This window comes from Myzus persicae, unplaced genomic scaffold (assembly GCF_001856785.1).
Source record: "Myzus persicae strain clone G006 unplaced genomic scaffold, MPER_G0061.0, whole genome shotgun sequence".
Classification (NCBI taxonomy): Eukaryota; Metazoa; Arthropoda; class Insecta; order Hemiptera; family Aphididae; genus Myzus; species Myzus persicae.
In genome coordinates, this window is record NW_019101568.1 from 558,086 (window position 1) to 580,092 (window position 22,007).

Genomic DNA, 22,007 nt, shown 5'->3' on the forward strand with positions numbered 1-22,007 from the left:
GTGTTCTGCACGAAAAACTCGTCGCAATTATGACGAATTACGCGATGTAATTACCCGGTTTTATTTCATTTTATTTTTTTCCCCCGATTCCGAACGGACAGACAGACGCACAGACACACACATACACGCACACTGATAAACAAATTGCCCATTGTTTGTACGAATATGTATATATATGTAGATATTATACTGTATACGACGAGCGCGTGATTTACTCGACTTGGCGCGGGATGCACGTGATATTGTTACAAGTAAAAAAAATAGGAACGAATGGATTTGTGTGTGTATGTGTGCGATGGGAACGATGTCGGGCGGCCGACGTTTTTACGATTATTTTATTTTAATCGTCCGACACGCGATTATTTCGAATACGCGATAATTCGTTTTTTTTTTTTTTTTGTGCAGCTATACTTGTCCCGTTTACGAATATAATATGTATCGTGTCGGGTGAAATCGCTTCGACTTTTCGGCGCGGAGAACGTTCGATGGCGCCCCTCTCTCCGCCTCGCATTCGGGTAGTGTGTACCTTTATATTACACCGGTATATATATAGAATACGAAGTACACGAAGAAGGTTTCCGACGCTATCGGACCTGCAGAGATGGGTATTTAAAAACAAAATACGATATAACGTCATAAGCAAGTCAGGGGTTCCGAGAAAAAGTCAATCCTCTGCAGCAATAGTATAATTATGTCACGCCGACGTCGGACTGTTATTAAAATCCGCTATACACATTTCCGCCCACCGCTCGTTACGCACCGATCTCTCTGGATATTATAGTGCATAAGTACACAAGCACACTGCCTATATATAATATATTATGTATTTTACAAGAAGACGATGATGGATTGGAGGCACGAAATTTTCGGTGCAAAAACCAGTGAGCAACACGGCCCGCGTGTCTCTACATAAAGCACGGATCGACGGACTTTCAGTAGAGTGCGCGGGTAAGTATGTAGGTAATACAATAAGCCATTAAACAGGGATGTGACGCCACTCGGTCTCGTCATACTGATGCAGCCTGCCGGAAATCGAGATCGGCGAACGATTTGAAAATCTCAACATATTACACGATGTATCTAATATATATTATGACGGACAGACGCAACCGGATCGAGCAAGTACATATTATAATATATAGAGGACGTGTCGATTAATATCTTAATTTTGTTAGTTTTTTATCCCGTGATTAAACGATTTTTTAATCGCGTCTGTCAACCGTTTTATCCCCACCCCGCCGCGGTTCACTCGCGTGACACGTCATCCACAACCAAACACCCCACCCGTAAACGGACCGACTCCCCCGCCTGATCGACCGACGAATCGCTGGAGACGCATTCGTCACAGTTCGTGAATATATTATACGTACATAATGTTTACGACGGACAGAATTAAAAACGTCGAGTATAGACGCTATGCGTAATATATATTTGTTGGGCATATTCAACGCGTAATTCTCCGACTCCTTCTCGCCCAACAGCGTGTTTCGGGGCTTATTGGTGGATTGGGAGGGGGCGATGCAATTTATAGATAATCATTTTTTTCCGGGGACGAAATCAACAAATATAGAAAAAAACAGCAAGTGTCCACGATGCAAGGAGGCTATCCCGAAAACGGAAAAATATTATACAGTATAATATAATAATATTAAGATAATGTTTAATTTGATTACGATTTTTACGACCACGTGACTTTGGCGAGTCGATCCGAAACGGAAAAAAAAACGAACCAGCGATGATCGACATTACGCACACGAGCTCGCTCGCAGACCTTGACCGTGGCAGAACATCGTGAATGTCTCTGTGTGCGTACCTATATGTATAATAATATAATACATATAGGCAGTAGACGACGAGACGTGCTACAGTAGATCATGTGAACCGCCTCGGTCGTTTGAATTTTCGCGGTCGGCCGGCTCGAAATTACTTGAAAAATGAAATGCGATTTTTGCCTACACCGAATATACACGGTGTAATTACCTAGCTACCTATATTACGTCGTATAGTTCGTATATACGAGCAAATAAGAGCTCCGATTACTGTTTTAAATTTATTATTTTTATCATTCATTCCACCCGCCATAATATAGTACATTATAATATAATAATATACCGGCCTTGAGAACAAGACGCGACTAAAACACACCGACCGGATATCGAGACACAATGTGTGTGTATTATAGGAAACAAAAAAGAGCACATTCTAGTCGTTCTTCGCACGCCACACTCTGCAGGGGGTAGGTTTTGTTATTATATATAACGCACTGCATCAGGGACGGATACAATATTTTGTCCTACAGCCTATGCCGACCGGAACCCGCGGAGAATACAACACGATCTTAACATTTTATAATATGCACATTTTCCTCGGTTTCCATAAAGACTCGCAGTAGTGTTTATCTCTAAATTATTGTAATAGTTGTTGTACCTATAATTGGCGGTCATCTCTGGCACTGAACTCCATCGCCGTTTTGTGTAGTTTAATTTTTGAACCACAAAAACGAGTGTTACTGAAATCCGTTCTATTTTTAAATCTCGCATTATCGGTTTATTGTTTTTCATACCGAATCCGTGAGCAAAAATTCGGTCGATCGTCTAGTTTCCATTTGAATTAGACTATATCCGATCAAGACGTGAAATAATAAATAAAAATCACCAATTGGAAATGTTATACACGACGCCTATACGAACTGTAGTGACTTGTGACTCGTACCTAATATAACCTATATAAGCTATAACACTATAATAATACAACGACGAAACGACGGGGCTAAGTATACACAATGTATAATTGTCGTATAACGTGCAGCGGGACGGCGGTTGGTAATTAATTCTTGAAAAATGTTCGTCCCGAGCGAGACCGAAGAAGAACGGTGATTATACACGGCGGCGGTGGTTATTATTTATATTTGTAAAATCCTTATTTTTCATCTTTCCGGCAAACTGGGGAAAGGAACAAAAAAAAAAAACCGAAATTATAATCGAGATTCTCGCGGGTTTTACGACGACGACGACGACGGCGGTACATGATGCACCACCTACCCTACCAGCCTATATGTGGGTACATAACATTGGTACCACAGCTATATACATATACGAGATATTATATCCGTATATAATTGACGTGGTGGTGACCGGCCGGCAGACGCTCATTAGAGAGAAATTATTATTATTATTATCATTATAACTTTTAATCGTATATACTAGTAAATATGGAGTCATCTGACGGAGGCGGCGGCGGCGGCGGCGGCGGTGGTAGAATTAAATTCCGTCTACTACCTTTTTTTTTCTTTTTTAATTTTTTTTTTCCATATAATTTCCGTACGAACACTCGTCGTCCGCTTTTTATCTCGCCCGCGCAGCGCCAGCTCGGACGTTGTTATTAGAAGCGGACGGAGACCCAATGCGGCTGCGGCCGCGGCGGATTTCTAATCACTCCGGTAAACATTAAGTACATGTGTAATTTCGGTCCATTACCCGGGCGGCAACAGTACGGTCTCAATCCTCGTTCGAACCGAATACAGTATATTATAACGTGTACCTACCCATAGACGTGCCAAGCAGGAGGAGACGGAGAGATCTCGTTTAAACGAAACCGAACTCGTAATAATAATTAGGGTTTATCGGGAGATTATAATTTCCCTAGCACACGAATACGAAGAGACGGCCGCGGTCTTTGATAATAATAATAATAATAATAATAATAATAAATAATAATAAACACGGTCCGTCCAGAGTAGTTGCGTGTGTGTGTGTGTGTGTGTGTGTGTGTGTGTCGTTCTCACGTATTACATAGTATCCGATGATGATTGTTTTCCCGCGGCGACCGCAACACACGTAAAATATTGTACGGCGGCCGTTGCGGTTTTCGTCGCGCGGAAAACCCATTACACACATTATAATATTGATATCCATAATTATTATTTCCATTCATTTCGGTTCATTATTATTATTATTATTGTATTATACCACTAGATTGGTTTTCTGACCGATTAATCGCCGCCATAGGCGGACTGTAATAACTTAAAAATTATTTCGATTCGTTGTTATAATAATAATAATAATAATAATAATAATATATTATACGTCATCTGTTCGCGGTCAGTTATCGAAACCGTTGACAAGATATCGAAAAACGAGACACTGTTCATTCAAACGGTAGGCACTCGTTGTAAGTAGTTATTGTTATCATGTTAGTATGTTACCATAAACATTATACCTAAACCAGACGTTGTTAATTCGATTTCTCCTTGGTGCGTTAAACTAGAGTTTTTTTTCTCGATAAAGTGTTGAAAAATTTCAATCGCGTTTTATATGATTTTAAACTTAATCTTTACGAGATCGATCAGTCTAGCGGCGAGTCGATTTCGGTCTACGACTATAATACGTAGCGGCGGTTTCTGAGGGAAAGAAATCACATGACGAGTAATGTTAAATACGAGTGTTGTTGTTCAATATTATTATAAACATCAATCCTGCATGTTCCTATACTGTGAAACGATTATACATTTTTATTTGATCCTCCGTGGCTAATACGCAAAGAGAAGTCCTCGTACGTAATTGTTTTGTTTTTTTTTCATCCCACCCGACGACGAAATCCTTGAATACGATTATTGTTGTGGTTATTATTATTATACCTATTCGATATTATATTTCGGGGAAAATGATGGAAAAAAATAAGAACGAATATACATATAAAAACGACACGATCGCCGCTTTCACCGGCCACGGACCGCGTTATTAGATCGCGGGAGCGTTATATAATAATAATAATCATAATTTTTTTCTCCTCATCGTCGGCCTCCACTCGTACATATATTGTTATATATATATATATATGTATATCATTTTTATTTCTTTTAATTTTTCTCGCGTTTAATGTTATATTTTTTTTCCTCCACTTTCGTACGCCGCCGAGGTGTGATACACGACGACGACGTAACGCACAAACGATTAGTTCCCCGTGCGCGCATACGAAATATTACCTATACACACACATAGGACCTATGAGCGCGGGAGGAAAGAGATATTACACGTAATAGGTAATATTATGGCAGCCCAGTATATACGTGTACACAGTTAACTACCTGCAGTGGTATATATATACACTGTAAGTCCACCATAGTACCACGGTTCAGTTATCCCGGTTATTATTATTATTATTATTATTATTATTATTGTCCTCGTCGTCGTTGCAACCATTATTAATATTATTATTGCCGCACCGCCGTCGTCGTTTCATATTATATTACATTTTATTATTTCGTCATCGTACACGCGTATACCTATTTCATCTTCAGCTAAGCCACAGTAGCCGTTCATTTCTCTCTGTGATTTTCCCGAAAACGAAAATAAAGCGACCGCCATTATGTAAAATCTACCATCGCGTCGAACTGGTTGCGCGCGTGCGCTGTGCTATAGGTTTCGAGTGTGCATTATTTCATTTCGCGTACCACACGTCAAACATATTATTATATTATATTATTATTGTAATGCGCAACACGAGCGCCCCATATGTAGCCAAGGATAATAATAAAATAAATTACAATATTATTAGCCGGCGATATTATAATATGTATACATGTATGCATTAGAATAATTGTCGCCAACAGAGGGTTTTCCCGGTTTGGCCGACCCCCTCAGCCGCGAAACGAGTGTTTTTCCGTTACGGCGTCGGTGTTATAGGTGCACGCCCGCAGCAGGAAGACATTACACATTACTATGACGATTATTGTACCGGGGGGGTACCCTGCGATATGCAAATTTCATGTTTATTGCGCGCGCGCGCGCGCCCCGCTCCACAATGGTGAATTATTATTATAATTTGTATTTATTATTGTTATTATTTTTTTTTTACCACACGCGCGCTCATTACAATAATATACACACCACGTATACGATATAGTATTGCAGAGTGTATAATATTATACCGGCTGGTGGCGGCGACCCCTACGAACTTCCCTTCTATATTCCAGCCAGCCAGCCACAGTGAGCCAGTGGACCCGTGCCGGACCTTAGTGAGTGTCGTCATGCAAATATCGCGGTCCCAGCACGAGCCAATCCCCAGACTCTTAGCCGTCGCCGCCAACCAACCCCTTTCCTCGGGTGTGTCACTATGAACGGGGAGGTTCGTCGTCCACCGCCGGCACATGCATAATATAATATTATAAAATGTATTTCCGCCGTGAGCATTATTGTGTCGCTTTGTACTCGAATAAGCAACACTGAGATAGTCCATTGGTCACGTAGAAAAATAAAAAAATTATACATAATATTACATATTACCTAGGTACTACGTAACATAAAAGAAGCAAAAAACTCCTGCAGGCATCATGCAAAATAAAACGAAACACATGTGTATTTTTTTAATATTGAGTATATTTCGTTTGTTCCTTTTCATTCATTTGTGTTGTTTGCAAAAAAAAAATAATAATCATCATCATATATATAATCATCATAATAATAAAATAATAATAATAATCATAATATAATGTACACATACAAAACGAAAAAAGGCATAATAAATAAAAATCGCGAAATAATAAAACGTATAAAACTATACAAAACGTAAAAAATAACTTCAAGTTATAGCGACATTATTTTTTTCTTCCATTATTTAGGTTTATTTTTATGTTTTTTTTTTAAGTATAAAATTAATACATAATTATTTTAAAACTATAATATATATATAAAATGCACTCCTATCTAAAATTACAGTATATCATAAAACACATGACGATATTCGCAAGGGTAGACTCTATATATATATTATGTATATATATATAAATATCATGTAATTCCATAATATATACACGCACATGCATATAAATAAATAATGTATATATGTATATTCGTAATAAAATTATATTCAATATGTGTTTATACATATTAAGTATACATCACACTTATATTGTATACGTATATATATATTAGGTGTACACAAGTAGAATGCTCAACGGTGAGTCGGCCGCCAAAGCGACTGTTTTTTAAAATTAATATTAACAGTCAAAACATATAAACTTAAGAATATATAATATTTATATTATGTCTAAAAACTAACACGATATATGCGTTTACAAACATATGTTTATAATATATACAGGTATACATAAATATGTATACATAAAATTATTGATTTTTATAATATTAACATTAACGCGTTTATGTACACCAACAAGAAAAACAATATTTTTCTTATGAAAAACGTTTAAGGAAAGGCACAAAAATGTAACTAATTAAAAAAAATTTCTACAATGGGTGTAAATAAAAAATAAGTGAGATGGAATCAAATCAATATGATGAAACCAAAAAAAAAGGAAATTTCATGAAAAATGTCTTTTGCGTTATATATTATATGCTTATACAAACAGTCTTATAATTAGGGCTTCGCCGTTTTGCAGTGAAGAAGGTATTGGTGGGATGGTACGTCTCTCAGATGTGATTCGATTATAAATTTAAATACAGCGAGACAAAAGGGAAAATATCCTAGCATATAGTACACGACGATGACTAACAGGAAAAAAAATACTTTTTTGGCCCTCCATTTTTTTCATTTTTTATTACATAGAGCTTAGTTTACCCTCTCCGCGTCGTTGAGGGTGGCAATAATGGGCAACATATATTGGAGTCTTTTATGTATTGCGTATACAGGCGAAGCCTTTGAAATTACGTTACAAAAAAGATAAAAAGAAAATAATAAATAACAAGCATAATCAAAATGCTAAATAATTATAAATAACCTAAAATATCACAATTGTCTAGGTAATAAATAATAACTAATGCGGTCAGACACTTGGCAAAGTATATAATGTTATGTGTTTAATGTCTGACGGCAGATTCGTCAATTTTATTGTTATTGTTTTTTTTTCTTTATGATAGTAAAATTGAATAAACAATTTTATAATTTTTAATTGAATAATAAATTAATAAAGACAATAATTCTGAATCACAAAAAGATAAAACATGGTATTAATGCGTTAACAATTTGTATACAAATAATTTATAGGTATGATTTATACCTATGACTAACCTCGAACGGTTATTATATAATTATTATCTTATATATCTACAAGGTGTACACTCGGAATCCGATCAAAATATAAAATGGTGAAAAAACGTCGTCGTCAGGTCTCCTGTGTGTTTGTGTTTTTGGAGAACAACATAATGTTTACGATTTTATAGCTCATTTATCACTCATTTCTATCCTACAAAAAAAGCGCAAAACAAAAGAAAAAATAAATAAATATAAATCATAAAACAAACAGCAAAATAATAATAATAACAACAATAATGCATGCAAAATAATATTAATAATAATAATGGTGAAAAAAATATAATAATATGTATAATGTATATTAATATGACGGGTCAGCGTCGTAGGCATATTTTAACAATATTATGTACGCTGTGATATATTATTATGAATGCGCGCGCGATTCCCACAACACTAACGTATGCAATATAATATGAACACCGCCGAACGATTATCGTCACACGGAGAGATGATGTGTCGTGGACCATGGTCATTGTTGTTTGTGCGCGTTTCCTACGACCGCGCTTTTGTATACCGGTCGTAAATATATATATATCATTTTTTCGATCTTTTCACACGTTGGCTAAGGAGAGTCGACGACAGTTGCTTATAACGGGAATAACGGGGCAGTGCATCTGTCAGCGCAACGCCCTGTATACATTATAAAAAATGTAATATTTTGAAAACACCGCGGTGGTGCATACACGTCGATTTCTCGTTTGCAGACCATTTGTCATGGATAGGAGCGCGTCTCCGAAAAGCAATGATGGCAGTGAATCGGGTAAAACCTCTGATGTGCGGGTCGGAGGACACGAGCGGAATTAATATTTCACCCCTATGACGATATGGCGGTGGAAAACCAATAACATGGTACGAAAAAAGTAGAGGCGACTCATATCGTCCACAAAGTTTTCGCAGGTGGTAGCTGATTTTTCACGCCTATACGACGACCTATATACGGGCGGTTTCGGGGTGACAAAAACACTCAAACGTCGCAAACCACGAACGCACTCGAAAACAGTTCTCGAAAAGCTACTGCCGAAGACACACTACGCAACTGAAAAATGCCAGAATGCATAGGACAAATACAATATAATATTATTATATTTGTAATAATATAAATGTGTATCAAATCGGTTGGCCGCCGTTAATCAGAGCTCTCGAATTTTATATTTTTAACGGGGCCGATAACAATGAAAAACGAAACTCGCACACACACTCACACTGCACGGGCCCAAAATATGAGGGAATCCTTTAAAAACACACTCACACACATAAATACAGTGTATAGAAACGTTCTATTATTTCGATTCTTTTTTTTTGTTCGGGGAGATGTTCCTTTCTCCGGTTTCACGTTCGACGTAACGAATTTCTGTAATAATCTCCGCTCGCACACATCACCGTTGCCGGGGAGCGGCGGTGGTTCGACATTGTTTCCAGAATATAAACGTACCCCAAGCGAATCCCAGAGCAGCACATTGTGCGCGCCACCGGAGATGGTATACGTTCGATACGGAACCCTTTTCATTAAAAATAAAATATATATATATACATCAATCGGATCACGAAAGAATTTGTACACAAGTATGTTATATATGTTGCATAATTTCTCGTTTGTATACTAGCGCGTTCTTTTGGTTTTCCTACTCTCTCTCTCACACACACACAGTCACAAAATAATAATAATAATAATAATTTATAATAATAAGGTATCTCGCCGGCGCGGTGACTTACACATCACACACTAAGCACAGCTCACAATTTGCACACCGAATGAAATTGATTTTGTTTTTGTTCGCGCGTCACACCCCTGTAGGCATAATAGCTCTCTGTCACGTCACGATTTATCAAACCGTGTTGGTCGCTACCCAAATACATATGACGGTACGCGCCTCTTATATATGATAAAATTGTGTTTCCACTTTCCACTCATCGTGATCGCGGTTATGAACCACGAAAAGAGTTGTATTAGTTGGGCATAATTCGCGTGCGAATAGAACACTGTATACGTCTCATACTACCGATAATAATACTAATACTTATACTAATAATAACACTGATTTATGACTACTGACCTGGCGACGTCATCATAGCTGTGCCCGGGTGCATGAATCCTTGCTGGAAACTCACTCCCAGGTTGTACAGGTGCGGCAATAAGGCCAACTCCTCGGCGGTCATTTGCGACTGATCCTTGCCATCCAGCTTCGCGATGGTAGCCATGGCAACGGCCTGCGCCACAGGAGACTGTCCGATGAGTCCGGCCAGCTGGAGCATCTGCAGCTGATTGACTTGTTGGTTGGGAAGGTTGTTATTGTGTGGGTCACCTGGAGTGGACGGCACCGTGAAGTCACCGTCACTGCAGTTGCCCGACATGTCGGATACCGACATGCGGCTTTCCACGTGCCCCTTAACCAGGGCAATATGGCGGCTGGTGAATATGTGGTCTTGGACGGAGTACTTATGTGTATACTTGAATCGGCAATACTTGCACTCGTCCGGTGGCCCAGTAAGATCTTGGTTCTGTTTGGTTTGTAACTTGTACTTCTTTTCCTTGGCCCGTGCGTTTTGGAACCACACCTGAACTACGCGCTTTGCCAAGCCGATCTCACGACCCAGCATCTCGCACTCACCCATTGTCGGGGTCTTATAGTCATCGAACAGTGCTTTCATCACCTTCACTTGCACGTTGCTCATCTGCGTTCGGTACCGTTTGTTTTGACTGCTACTGCTGCCACCAGGAGCGTTCACTCTCTGCTGACCGCTTTGAGTGCTTGACGCTGGCGAAGCTGGACTTTCGTCATCCATGATGTCCGTGCACTCCGACATGCTGTCATCGTCATCGTCTTGTTCTTGATCCATACGCAAATCCACAGGCTTGCTCAAGTCCAAAGGACTGTCTCCCTCCGGTTTGGTTTTCTCGCCACCCTCAGACAAAACGCCGTTCTGCATACTGGATTGTTGCATCTCCTCCATGTATCTCTTCAGCGACTCTTGGTACATTTTTCCCAGGTTTTCCGCGTCTTCCGCGTTCTGATAGTATGGATTCGGCGCGTAGGTCTGGTTCTTTTGCCCGATCTCGCTCATCTGGGACGACGCGAACGAGTCCATACTGACATCTTCATCAGGAATATTGTCTACGTTTATGTAACCCCTGGAACACTGTTCCGGGTGTTTGGTCTGCAAATGCGATTCCAACGCCGATTTGATTTTGAAAATGGCTGAACAGAACGGACATCTCTTATTGATCGCCTGCGAATGCGCTCTGAACTGACCCTTTCGCTCTCTGGCCCTGGTGTTTTGGAACCACACTTGAACCACGCGTTTCTTTAGACCCACTTCTTGCGCAATGCTTTCTAACATTTTTCTAGACGGATTGCTCTCGATTTGATATTTTTGATACAAGTAATCCAACTGTTCTGGTAAAATAGTGGTCCTCAGGCGTTTGTCTTTTGTGAACTCAGTTTCTTTATCGCTATGATCGTCAAATTCGTCGAATGATCTTTTATTATTCTGTTGCATCATGGATAAAATCAACGACGTAGGGTTGGCGTTCATTTCGGATGTACCACTCATCTGTTGCGACTGTGATTGTTGTTGTTGGAGCTGCTGTTGTTGCTGCTGTTGTTGATGTAACTGTGCTTGTTGCTGTAAAATTCCGAAAGCGCTTTCTGGATGATAGGTGGGGAACAAATTTGGATTCATTAAATGAACTTGTTGGTGTTCTTTCCACTGATCAAGTTTTGTGAACACCGAATTACAGTGTTCGCAGTTGTAAACGTTTTCTTTGTCATGTGAAGATGACGTTTGAATTGGTGATGTTGGATAAGTCAAACTCGGAGTAGGTGTTGGAGTCGGAGTCATCGGATTAGAATTAGCGCTTTGTCCTTGATGATTTTCCACAGTGCTTGAGTTGGAATCTTCGGAACTCAACGCAGCCGCGATGTGGGCGGCCGCTGCCTGAGCTTGAGCCGACCTTTTGGCGTCTTCTTCTTTGAAACAGTGCGTCTTTTGATGTCTAATGAGTTCATAATATCTCTGGAACACTAACAGGCATTTATTACACTGATAGTTCAAACCAGGAGTTCTTTGAAATCGATTTGATCCCTCTTCAACAATACCTGGTGCAGGTTCTACAGCTGGCTGGTTTTCGTAAACTTTTCTAGCTTTTTGACGGGCGTTTTGGAACCACACAACGATGACTCTAGGGCTCAGGTTCAGCAATTTAGACAGATACTCGAGGTCATCGTCTTTCGGGTAAGCGTTGTTTTCGAAGAATTCTTGAAGCACCTTGATCTGACAATCTGTAAAACGAGTTCTATTTGCTCGTTTACCAGACGAGGTGGAACCACCGGAACCACCGCTGCTCTGGTTCATCATGATTGAGTGCGGAAATCCATCAGATGAATTCGGCGATCTACCAGGGCTAATGCTTCTTGGGCCCGATTGTGTGGTAATCGACATTTGTGGGGGCGACGTAAAACTCGAAGCAGATATTTTCGGCGGTAGCATATTACTGGTGGAAATTGCATTTGACATATTTATTTCTTGATGTTGAGAAGTTAGAATCGAAGACAATGTAAGATTTTCAGCAGCGTTTAAGTCTAGCGGGGATCCTCTGTCATGGTGGATGTACAGATTTTGTTTTTCTTCAACCGAATCTCTACGTTTGGACGGAGACTCGGGGTTGCCCCACGGAAATTTCGTTTCAGGCTGACTAGTTTCGGCATCTTTCAGTTCTGGTTTGACTTGAGATTCCATCTTCACCGGAGACTCCAACGGTTGTGTGGTGAACGGTCTCGAAAAGTTTTGAGCAAATGTCTGTTGTTGAGGAAATGTGGGTGTTTGACTTTGTGCTCGCACAACAGTGTTATTATTCGGAGTGCTGGTCTGTAGAGGCTTCTTTTTGGCGAATGTCGGTGTCTTGGGCGCTTCTTTAATGACGACGACGTCGGTGTTTTCGATTATTGGTATCGGTTGAGTAAGAGACATCACTTTCGCCTCACCGGTTTTCTCGTATTCTTCCAAATTCAACGTAGTCGATGGTGGATTATTGAAATTGTACGGAGAATCTTTGTTTCTCTGTCTTTCTTTGAACAATGTATTTCTAAACCAGTGTTTAATGACTTTGGGCGGGAGACCACTTTGGCTGGCCATTTCTTGTATCTGATCTTCAGATGGAGAATTGTTTATGTCAAAGTGAGCACGTAGGATTTTCAATTGATCATCGGTGATGCGTGTCCTCGCTCGTTTTTGTTGCGAATTTTGTTGCTGTAAAAAATTAAACCATGACAATAAAACACTAATAATAAAATAACTAAGCATTGCTTAAACATAAAATGCTCTATGAGAAATTAATGACGCAACATGGTTCAAGCATGAAAATTAAAATCAAAAATATAGTAAAAAATAATAAGCGTTGTACCTATAGATTAAAAAAAAATTATAATAATAAACCTATTGTGAAAAATAAAATAATAGTTTCATATTGTTTTCTATTATTAAATATATCTATATTTATTATTTTTTCTGCAATAATTTTCAAACCGTTGTATATTTAAGTGTAATGAGTTTATTTTAATTTAGCTACACTGTTTATTTCACACGCAAAAAAATGAACTATAATAAGTAACAATATTATATTATAAATAATTGATAATTTATATTTTAGCCATATCAAAATAATTTTATAAGTTACGCAAGAACTAAATTAAGAATTGTATTTTGTGATTGATTAATTTTTATTTTAAGTATACTCATTTACATGATAACTGATTTATTTAAATATTAAACTTATTAACATAATATAATACACGCAACAATTATTAAATAATTAATATTTTATATTATTTCAAAGTCATAAATTATTGATTTTTAAATGTAATTATTTTTATAAAAAAGTAATAAACAAATAAGATACCTAAATTAACTTTATAATAATTATTATAAACTATATAAATAGCGTACAAAAATAATTTGTTTTATGTGTAGGTGCCTTATATAAATCTAACTCTTAAAAATTTGATTTTGATTTTAATAATTATTTTTATCACCCCGATTTAGTTTTCATTCATAAACATTACACAGTTTAATTTGTTGTTAAGTGTTTATACAATATACATAATACATGTATATAAGTAATAAATGTAATATACATAATATAAATAATATTAGATCTGCTGAAATGTAACACATATACAATATTGTATATTATAGAAACAAATATTCTGGATTAATAATTTTATTGTAACAAAATAAATGTTTTTATGTGAATTATTATAATATTATTATAACTAAATATTTTTATTTTTTATTACTGCAGTGGAATTTATTCCATGATAAAATTAAAAACAGTTATACTACCTATGTGGCTATATTATATATTATATTATGTCATTTGAAAAAAAAAATGTTATCACTATTTTATATAATATACAAATACAGCTTAAATATTTTCAGTTTATTTAATACCATATAGACTAGGTATGCAATAATCAATATTGGTACTCACCACTTGTTGCTGTTGTTGAAGTAACTGTTGCTGTTTTGCCAAGATCCCAGTCGGGTCTATGGACGAGGATTGTTGTTGAAAAATTGTATTTTGTTGCGAGCCCATGATCGACTCGAAATTCGGTGGTGGCATCATCATGGGGACCAGCGGTGGTTGTAGATTCATAGCGGCGAGCGCTTGCATGTTGAGGCCCAAAGGCAGTCCCATACCGAGGCCGGCCATACTAGCCACCATCATAGGGTTGAACTGTTGAAGTTGTTGTGTAAGTTGCGACGCGGCCATCGCATTGAATGCCGCTTGCATTTCATTTAAGTGTTGAGCGACCGACATCGGGATGTTCTGTGGCACACCTGACATGTTCACATTGGACGGTTCGCCAGTCGACGATGTGGCAGCATTGGACATGTAATCAGCGTTTTCCGTCTGTGCTTCGATGTCCTGTTCGTTTTCCGTCTTAACGGACACATCCTCAGACGGCGATTCGATCCTGGCCATTGGCGTTGTGGTGGTGGATACGGATGTCGATGACGCTAAAGACGTAGTGGTGTTGGCGGTCGTGGGTTCGTTGCCCTTCTTCTCTATCTCGCATTTAATCTGTTTGGCGTACTTCTCGAGAAAATCGAACGGCACTAGGTCCTTGTGAACCTCTTCACAATGAGCTTTCAGCACCCATACGCTGGAAAACTCTTTGTTGCAGTGCACGCATGTTGATTTAGCGACTTCAGGCAGGTCGCCAGTGTCTTCTTCATTAATATCATTAATTTCCTCCTTGACAGCGCTCGCCTGCTGTTCCATTTCTATCTGGGCAGTGAGCTCTTGTAGTAACTTTTCATTTTCCTTACGCTTTTGGTGATTCTCATTGAACTGCATCACCAGGTCAAACCCATAACTCTCCAGCAGCTTGTACATATGAGAGTGCTTCTTACCTTGCAATGCCAATGGAACCTTCAACAGCTGTTCTTCGGTCAGAGTTAACTGCTGCGATGGTGACTTTGGTCCCTGAACGGAAGCGCTCAGATTGTTGGCCGCAAAGGCCAGCGTCGGATTCATCGGCAACATACTCATTGGCGTGCCGAACATGCAGTACAGCTGTTGGTGGGTATTGAGTTGATCTTGATTAGAAAACAACGCGTTGCATCGTTGACAGCTCAGTTGGTTGCCCTTTTGGTGGTGGTTCTGTTGTTGTTGTTGTGGTTGTTGTTGTTGTTGTTGTTGCTGTGGTAATTGTAATTGCAATTGTTCGTCTTTACTGGACGCTTGACTTTCGGCATCCTGTCGGTTTTGTGATGGTGGTCGACTGCCCTGTTCAGGTTGTTCAATTATTGGTTTGGTCAAGTCTACCTGTCCGGCCAAAGCGAGATCGTGCAGTTTTGAAGCTCTAGTCTGGTGCAACACTGACCTCATGTGGATGTCCAGTGTTGACCCTTGGGTGTACGCGACTTTGCAAATGTTACACTTGTACGGTTTTTTGTCGTCGTCTTCCGACGTCGAGCCCGACGTCTTAGAAGCCGCATTCATGGCTGCAAAAGACGAATTGTTCGATACGATAGGCGTGTTATTGTTGTTTAGCTGTTGCTGTTGCTCCTGCATGGACCTCTTCAACTTGTGTAAATGAAGAACAGAGTTGTAGTGCACCAAAAGTATGTTCTTCTGCGTGAACGACTCTTTACAAACCTCACACTTGAACGGCCGGTTGGGGTCGAGATATTTTTCCATCGGATAAGTCTGCTTTTCACCTTTCCGGTGTAAAAGTGTTTTGTTGTGGTGCGTCAGGTACTTCTGGTTGGTGAACGCCACTTTGCACCGGTGACACTTGTACTTTCTTTCTGAGTCATTGTACCCGTCTTCGGCTAGTGTCTGTCCATTCATGTAGTCTTCAATCAATTGCTGTTGTTTAAACGCGATCGAGTCGTCACTGTTGTCACACTCGGGTTCTTCGTCCTTGTCTTCCTCGTCGTCAACAGATTCATCAATTTCCATTTTTTCGTCAGCTGATTGTTCAAATTGAAGCATGGAGTTTTGCTTTAACGCTTCCAAATCGGCTTGCGCCAGATCTGGATGGGCGGTTTGCAAGTGCTTTTGAAATGTGGCAACAGTCCTGAAACTTCGTCTGCACAATATGCACTTCGTCAGGTCTCTTATGGCATGATATTGGGAATGTGCTTGCAATTTGTCCAGCGTTTTAAATGCCAAACTGCACTGGTTGCATCTATATTTATAAACGTGTTTCTCAGATACAAGAATGTTTTGCTGTCCGGCGTGCACTTCACGGAAGTGAATGTGTAAATTCTGCACTGTAGTGAAATAAAGGTTGCATCCTTTTTTCCAGCATAGGTATCCCGGTCCATTTGGCGTCTGTTTGATTTCAACGTGGCCAGTATCATTTTGGTGTTGACACAAGTCATCAATATTTTTGCATACTTTTTGACAAGTTGGACATTTGTTTTCGTCAGTATCTTGTTCTTGGATTTCGTCAGATTTTTCGATTGACTTGTCCAAGTCGGGCGATGGTGGACTAGTTGAAGTGTGGGGTGGACTCTGCTGTGAAGATTTTGATGAGTTCAACCAGTGCGATTGGTTGACCAAACTCAGCAGCCGTTGGAGACCTTCGGAGTTAACACTGTGAATGTTCATTAAGTGTTTTTCGAAATTGATTAAATCTTCGAAAACGTCTTGGCAAAGTGGACAGTACAATTCGTTTTTCTTTTGGTCGGTCGGAGTTAAATGTTCTTGACCTTCAGTCATTTTTGGAGAGTTGCGATTGGAGTCCAATTCAAACTGTTCAGAACTTTCTGCTTTCATCGCGTCCATAGACATATTTTGACTTTCGTTGTCTCCTTTATTTTCGCGATCTAAAAATTAAATGAAAAAAAAAATTTATATAAAATCTATATCCTACTATATTAAGTATTAACTGTATTAAGGCGGTATTGTGGGAACCGAAGTCAACGGAGTATGAAAGCAACAATGGGCGTACCACACTTTGAATGAGTGAGCAACAAGAATAACATTTTTGTTACCGTACAACCCGTCACTTTTATACAATTAAAGATAATTTAAAATGTAATCAAGTGTTCAGGAAAAATAACATTAAAGAATAGAAAAATAAAGACGCAACGGTTTATGTCATGTCATTGTGAGGTGGAACTTAATGTTAACTAATTAATGCAATTATTATCAAAACTTCATTTCGTGTTTTTTATTTCTTTGATAGAAATTAACCTATAAAAGAAGTGAAGACATTTAATAATCATCGTGTAGTTCTCAACCAATGAGATCAATTCTTAACTCCGTAAATGGCAAACAATGATACGAGTCTTCACGTTCAGAGGTCTTTGTGCTGTCTGATAATTAAACGTACAATACGGTAATGATTTACATTCACTTAAGTCTGGTTGTCGATGGGGATTTAATATGAGATATTGTTTACTGTGGATGGAACTAGCACGACTCAATTCAAAAACATTTACACATAAAGTATAATGACTGAGTATAAATAATTATCTACTTAGAACAAATCAATATTAATACACAGACTACTGACTTTATTTGAGGAAAGTTTTTTTTAGAGCTATTTTATATTTACTGTTGTTATATTTTATTATTTTTTCCGTAAATTGCTTAACACAAATTAATTATCTCAATTATACATAACGTATATTTCAGTAATTAAATGTACGTCGACGTGCAGTGAAGAAATACCAAGCGTAATATTATTAAACGAAAAAATAATTTATTGCGTTAAAATGAATAGTTTTGTAATAACGAAATTACACGGTAATTGTGATAAGTGGTTTCTATATTCTAAATTTAATTACTTTTTAATATTGTATTATTTCATTATTTTCGAATTATTATTATAATTTTTATACTAATGTACAGTAAATCGTAATATAAATGAAACGCGTACTGTACTTTGCCTCCTAGGTATAATAAATGGACAGATTATTTTCTATTTTTCTATAAAAACGTATTAATTGATATGAATAATTATTTATAATACAATCAGCAAAATATCTATATTACTACTGTGTTAATAAAAAAATAGGAATTAATTATTTTTACATTTTTCCAAATACCTAAACATTTTTATACGATTTAATTATTCTATGCAATATTTTTATTTCTACGTATTATTGATAATAAATAAATAATTATGCTGACTCGTGTTTATTACCATTGACTATCGGAATCGTTTAAAAATAGTTTTGTATATTGTATTGTATAATCTACGATTAATAATTATTAATTTTATAATGACTCGTTTAACGACTTACCTTGTTCTTGGTCGCTATCGACAGACATGGAAGTTTGTGGAGCGCTAGTCACTTGGAACACCATGTTTATGTCGGTCTGTATGTCTTTGCCATCAGACCGCCTTTGCATCTGATGCAGCTGTTCCATTTGCATGTGTTTCACGGTCCTGACGTGTTGCAGTAGCGGCAATTTGTCTTTGCTGGAGAACTCGCACAGCAAACAGTGGTAGACAGAAGCGTCACCAGCATCGTTGTCCCGCAGGTACCGGAACAGCAGCGAGGCGGCCTCGTGCCTCTGGCCGGAACAATGGAGCTGTAGTTTGTGCGTGCTGTTCGTGTAGTAGTCGCAAGCGTTGCACCTGACCTGAACGCCACCGGGCGACGACATGTACTTGAGCTTCCACTCGTTCTGTGGTCCACCCTCCTTCACGTGGTTGACGTGTTGAAGCCTCTGCAAATGTTTGTCGGTCTTGCAGTGCAACTGAAAGTTGGCTTTCAGGTTTGTCTTGTACGTGCACAGGTTGCATATATAGTTTCCAGCCACCACGGTGAGTATTTCTTGTTCGCGTACTTTAGTCCGGTCGGTGGACAAGTGATGTGATAGCGTTTCCAACGAGTCCGTGACGAACGTGCTACACGTGCTGCACTGAAACATAAAGTTCGGATTTTTGTCCACCGGCTCTGGCGGCGGTTCCATGGTCTCTGGGTTAAGTCCAATGTCGGTGTCAACGTGTGGTGACACATCGCCCGTGAAGTGGGGCGGCATCTGTCCACCGGTCATCATTTGTATGAGTAGTGCCTGGTTGTAAGCCATGTCGGCGAGCGCTGCCTCAGTGTGCGGCGGCGGCTTATCTCCAGGGAGCGTGAGCCCCGGGTGGAAGTGCATTAGCGACTCAAAGTTCATCTGTTGTTGGTGATGCGTCTGTAAGGCGTTGAGCGTCTGCATGTGCTTGACACTTTGCTGCAATACCATAATGTTGTGTGTATGCTTCTCGCTAGTCATATGTATGCGAAGGTTCCGGGCTACGTTCGTCTCATAGTTGCACACCTCGCACCTGAACGTTGGCTTGGGCTTCTGGTTAATCATCGGGCTGTTCATAGCCGGATGTTGGCTGCTCGTCGATCCCGGGCTCATAGCCGAAGATTGTTTCGGATGTTGTGATGGTGACGAGGCCTGGTGCCTTTGCATATCAGTGCCGGCCACACCACCGTTTTGTAACTCTTGCATGTTGTTAAGATGCTTGTCGGACTGCATGTGTATGCTCAGGTTGCCCTTGGTAGTAGTCGAGTAGTTGCACACCTCACAGCGGTACGGTTTGTAACCACACGTGTACGTCTCGCCCCTAGCCAACCGCGGGTGCGGTTGCCCGGCGATGCAGTACACGCACGACGTCTCGGACTCGGGGTGTTTCTCTTTCATGTGTATCTCTAACGTCTCTTGGTATTTGTAGTGCCAGTTGCATTTGGGGCATTTAAGTGTCTTACACGAATTTCTAGAGTGCATGCCTACTAGTGACCCACCCACTCCACCCAGTCTCGAGGAACTTAAAATGAGCTCGCACCTGGCGCAGTCCACTCCACTGGGCCTACCGTTCATGTGGTCTGGACACACGCCAATTGTAGTGCCGGTCATAAAGTTGGGTGGTGGTTGAGGATACGATAACGGGGCGCCACCCGATATGAGTTGTGGGCTGAGTGTGGTGCCTGGTGACGGGCTGGCACCTGGTGAAGCGCTGTTGCTACGAGCTGAAGTGCCTGACGACACGGCCAACGCAGATATTGGACTCTTCCTGGTCAGGTCCATGATACAATCGTACATACTGGACCTGCCGCCGGCTGCAGAGGCGGCGGCTTTATTACTACAATTATTGTTTTTACTTATACTAAACGAGTTAACATTACTTCTAGGACTACCAGATTGAGGTAGAGAGACGGACGTCTCAGGAACTGTATTGACGCTCGGAGAAGAGGTGGGCGGTGTGGCGTTGCGCCTGTGCACCACCAGGCTTTCCGGGCAGCCCTTCTGGTCGCCACCGCTGCCGCCACCGCCGTCGGAGGAGGAGGAACGATTACCGTCATTAATAAACGCATTAGGAACTTTGTGAGCGGCGCTCGGAGACGACGACGACGACGACTGGGACGGGGATGCGGTCCGAGTATGAGCTTTGTTGGCAGACAGGGCCAAGGGCTCGAGGAATGACACCAGTGGCTCTTTTTCCTTGCCCACGCACTGCACGATGGCCGATGCGTTCTTGTGACCAAGTATGTTGTACTCGTCCTCCTGAAGCGTGACGCCGTGTTCACCGGTGGCGTGCGCTACGAAAGACTTTGCGTACCCGAACGACAGTTTGCATATGAAGCACATGAGTATAGGCTTGACGGGCACCGTCGAACAGTCGTTGGACAATGGCGGCGTCCGGCTTTCCGGCGCGCCTGCCTTATCACGGACTGTATACACCCTGTAGCTGTGCATCACTGGCACTTCAGGAACTATCTTCTTGTCTTGGAACACCCTGTTGAGGGCCGCGGCGGCGGGTGCACTGTTGGTTTGCTGCTGCTGTTGCTGCTGCTCGTACAGGTCCCCGTAGTTGGCCCGAGACACGTAGAACGCATTAGCGATCTGCGGGAACACTTCGGCTTGCGATAGGTTCACGCCCCGGCCATCTACGATACTGCCAGATCCGAGGAGCTCTGATGGCAGGTCGACGCCGTCATCCTCGCTCAGCTCACTGTTGTCCTCGATTATGTACGCCGACCCATCCGGGTTGTACACGATCTTACCGTCGAACTTTTCCACGTCGCTGCTGTTCGCCCACGACTCGGACTCGGCGTCCGGTTTGCTGGCCACCGAGTCAAACTTGCTGCCAGACGGTGGTGATGTCAGGCGGCGCTCCTCGTCATCCCGGCCGGCGATCACGCCCGTCACCGGCGAGCTCGACTGCTCTTCTTCTGGGCTCATGTCGGCCACGACAACTGCTGCGCCGGCGGCGTTGCTGCTAATCGCTGCGCTGATTGTCTCGGACGGTGTGTCTGTTATCCATCCGGCGGCACGGTCCACTAGGCCTCCACCTGTTGGCGAGGACGATTGTACTGGTATCGGTGACGGCATTTCTGGTTATCAATCATCACCAATGTATTCGCACCACTGCCTTGACATACCCCGCGTACACCACAATCTATCATAAAACAAAAATAAAAATTAACCGTAAGTA

At 40.5% G+C, this 22,007-nt stretch overlaps 1 protein-coding gene across 5 annotated transcripts in view; it reads right to left on the bottom strand.

The window, feature by feature from the left end:
* Positions 1-22,007, bottom strand: part of LOC111029624 (zinc finger homeobox protein 3) — a 101,916-nt gene that overhangs the window by 43,835 nt on the left and 36,074 nt on the right. For 3 of the 5 annotated variants that reach the window (XM_022308703.1, XM_022308704.1, XM_022308702.1), the window contains exons 2-4: positions 18,817-21,971; positions 14,540-17,391; positions 10,107-13,299 (exon numbers count right to left, since the gene is read on the bottom strand). In XM_022308703.1, coding sequence (XP_022164395.1) covers positions 10,107-13,299; positions 14,540-17,391; positions 18,817-21,904 — 9,133 coding nt within the window. In that variant the 5' untranslated portion in view covers positions 21,905-21,971. Of the gene's footprint in view, positions 1-7,349; positions 8,204-10,106; positions 13,300-14,539; positions 17,392-18,816; positions 21,972-22,007 lie in introns of those variants that run through there. The other 2 variants (XM_022308705.1, XM_022308706.1) reach the window with 2 other exon arrangements.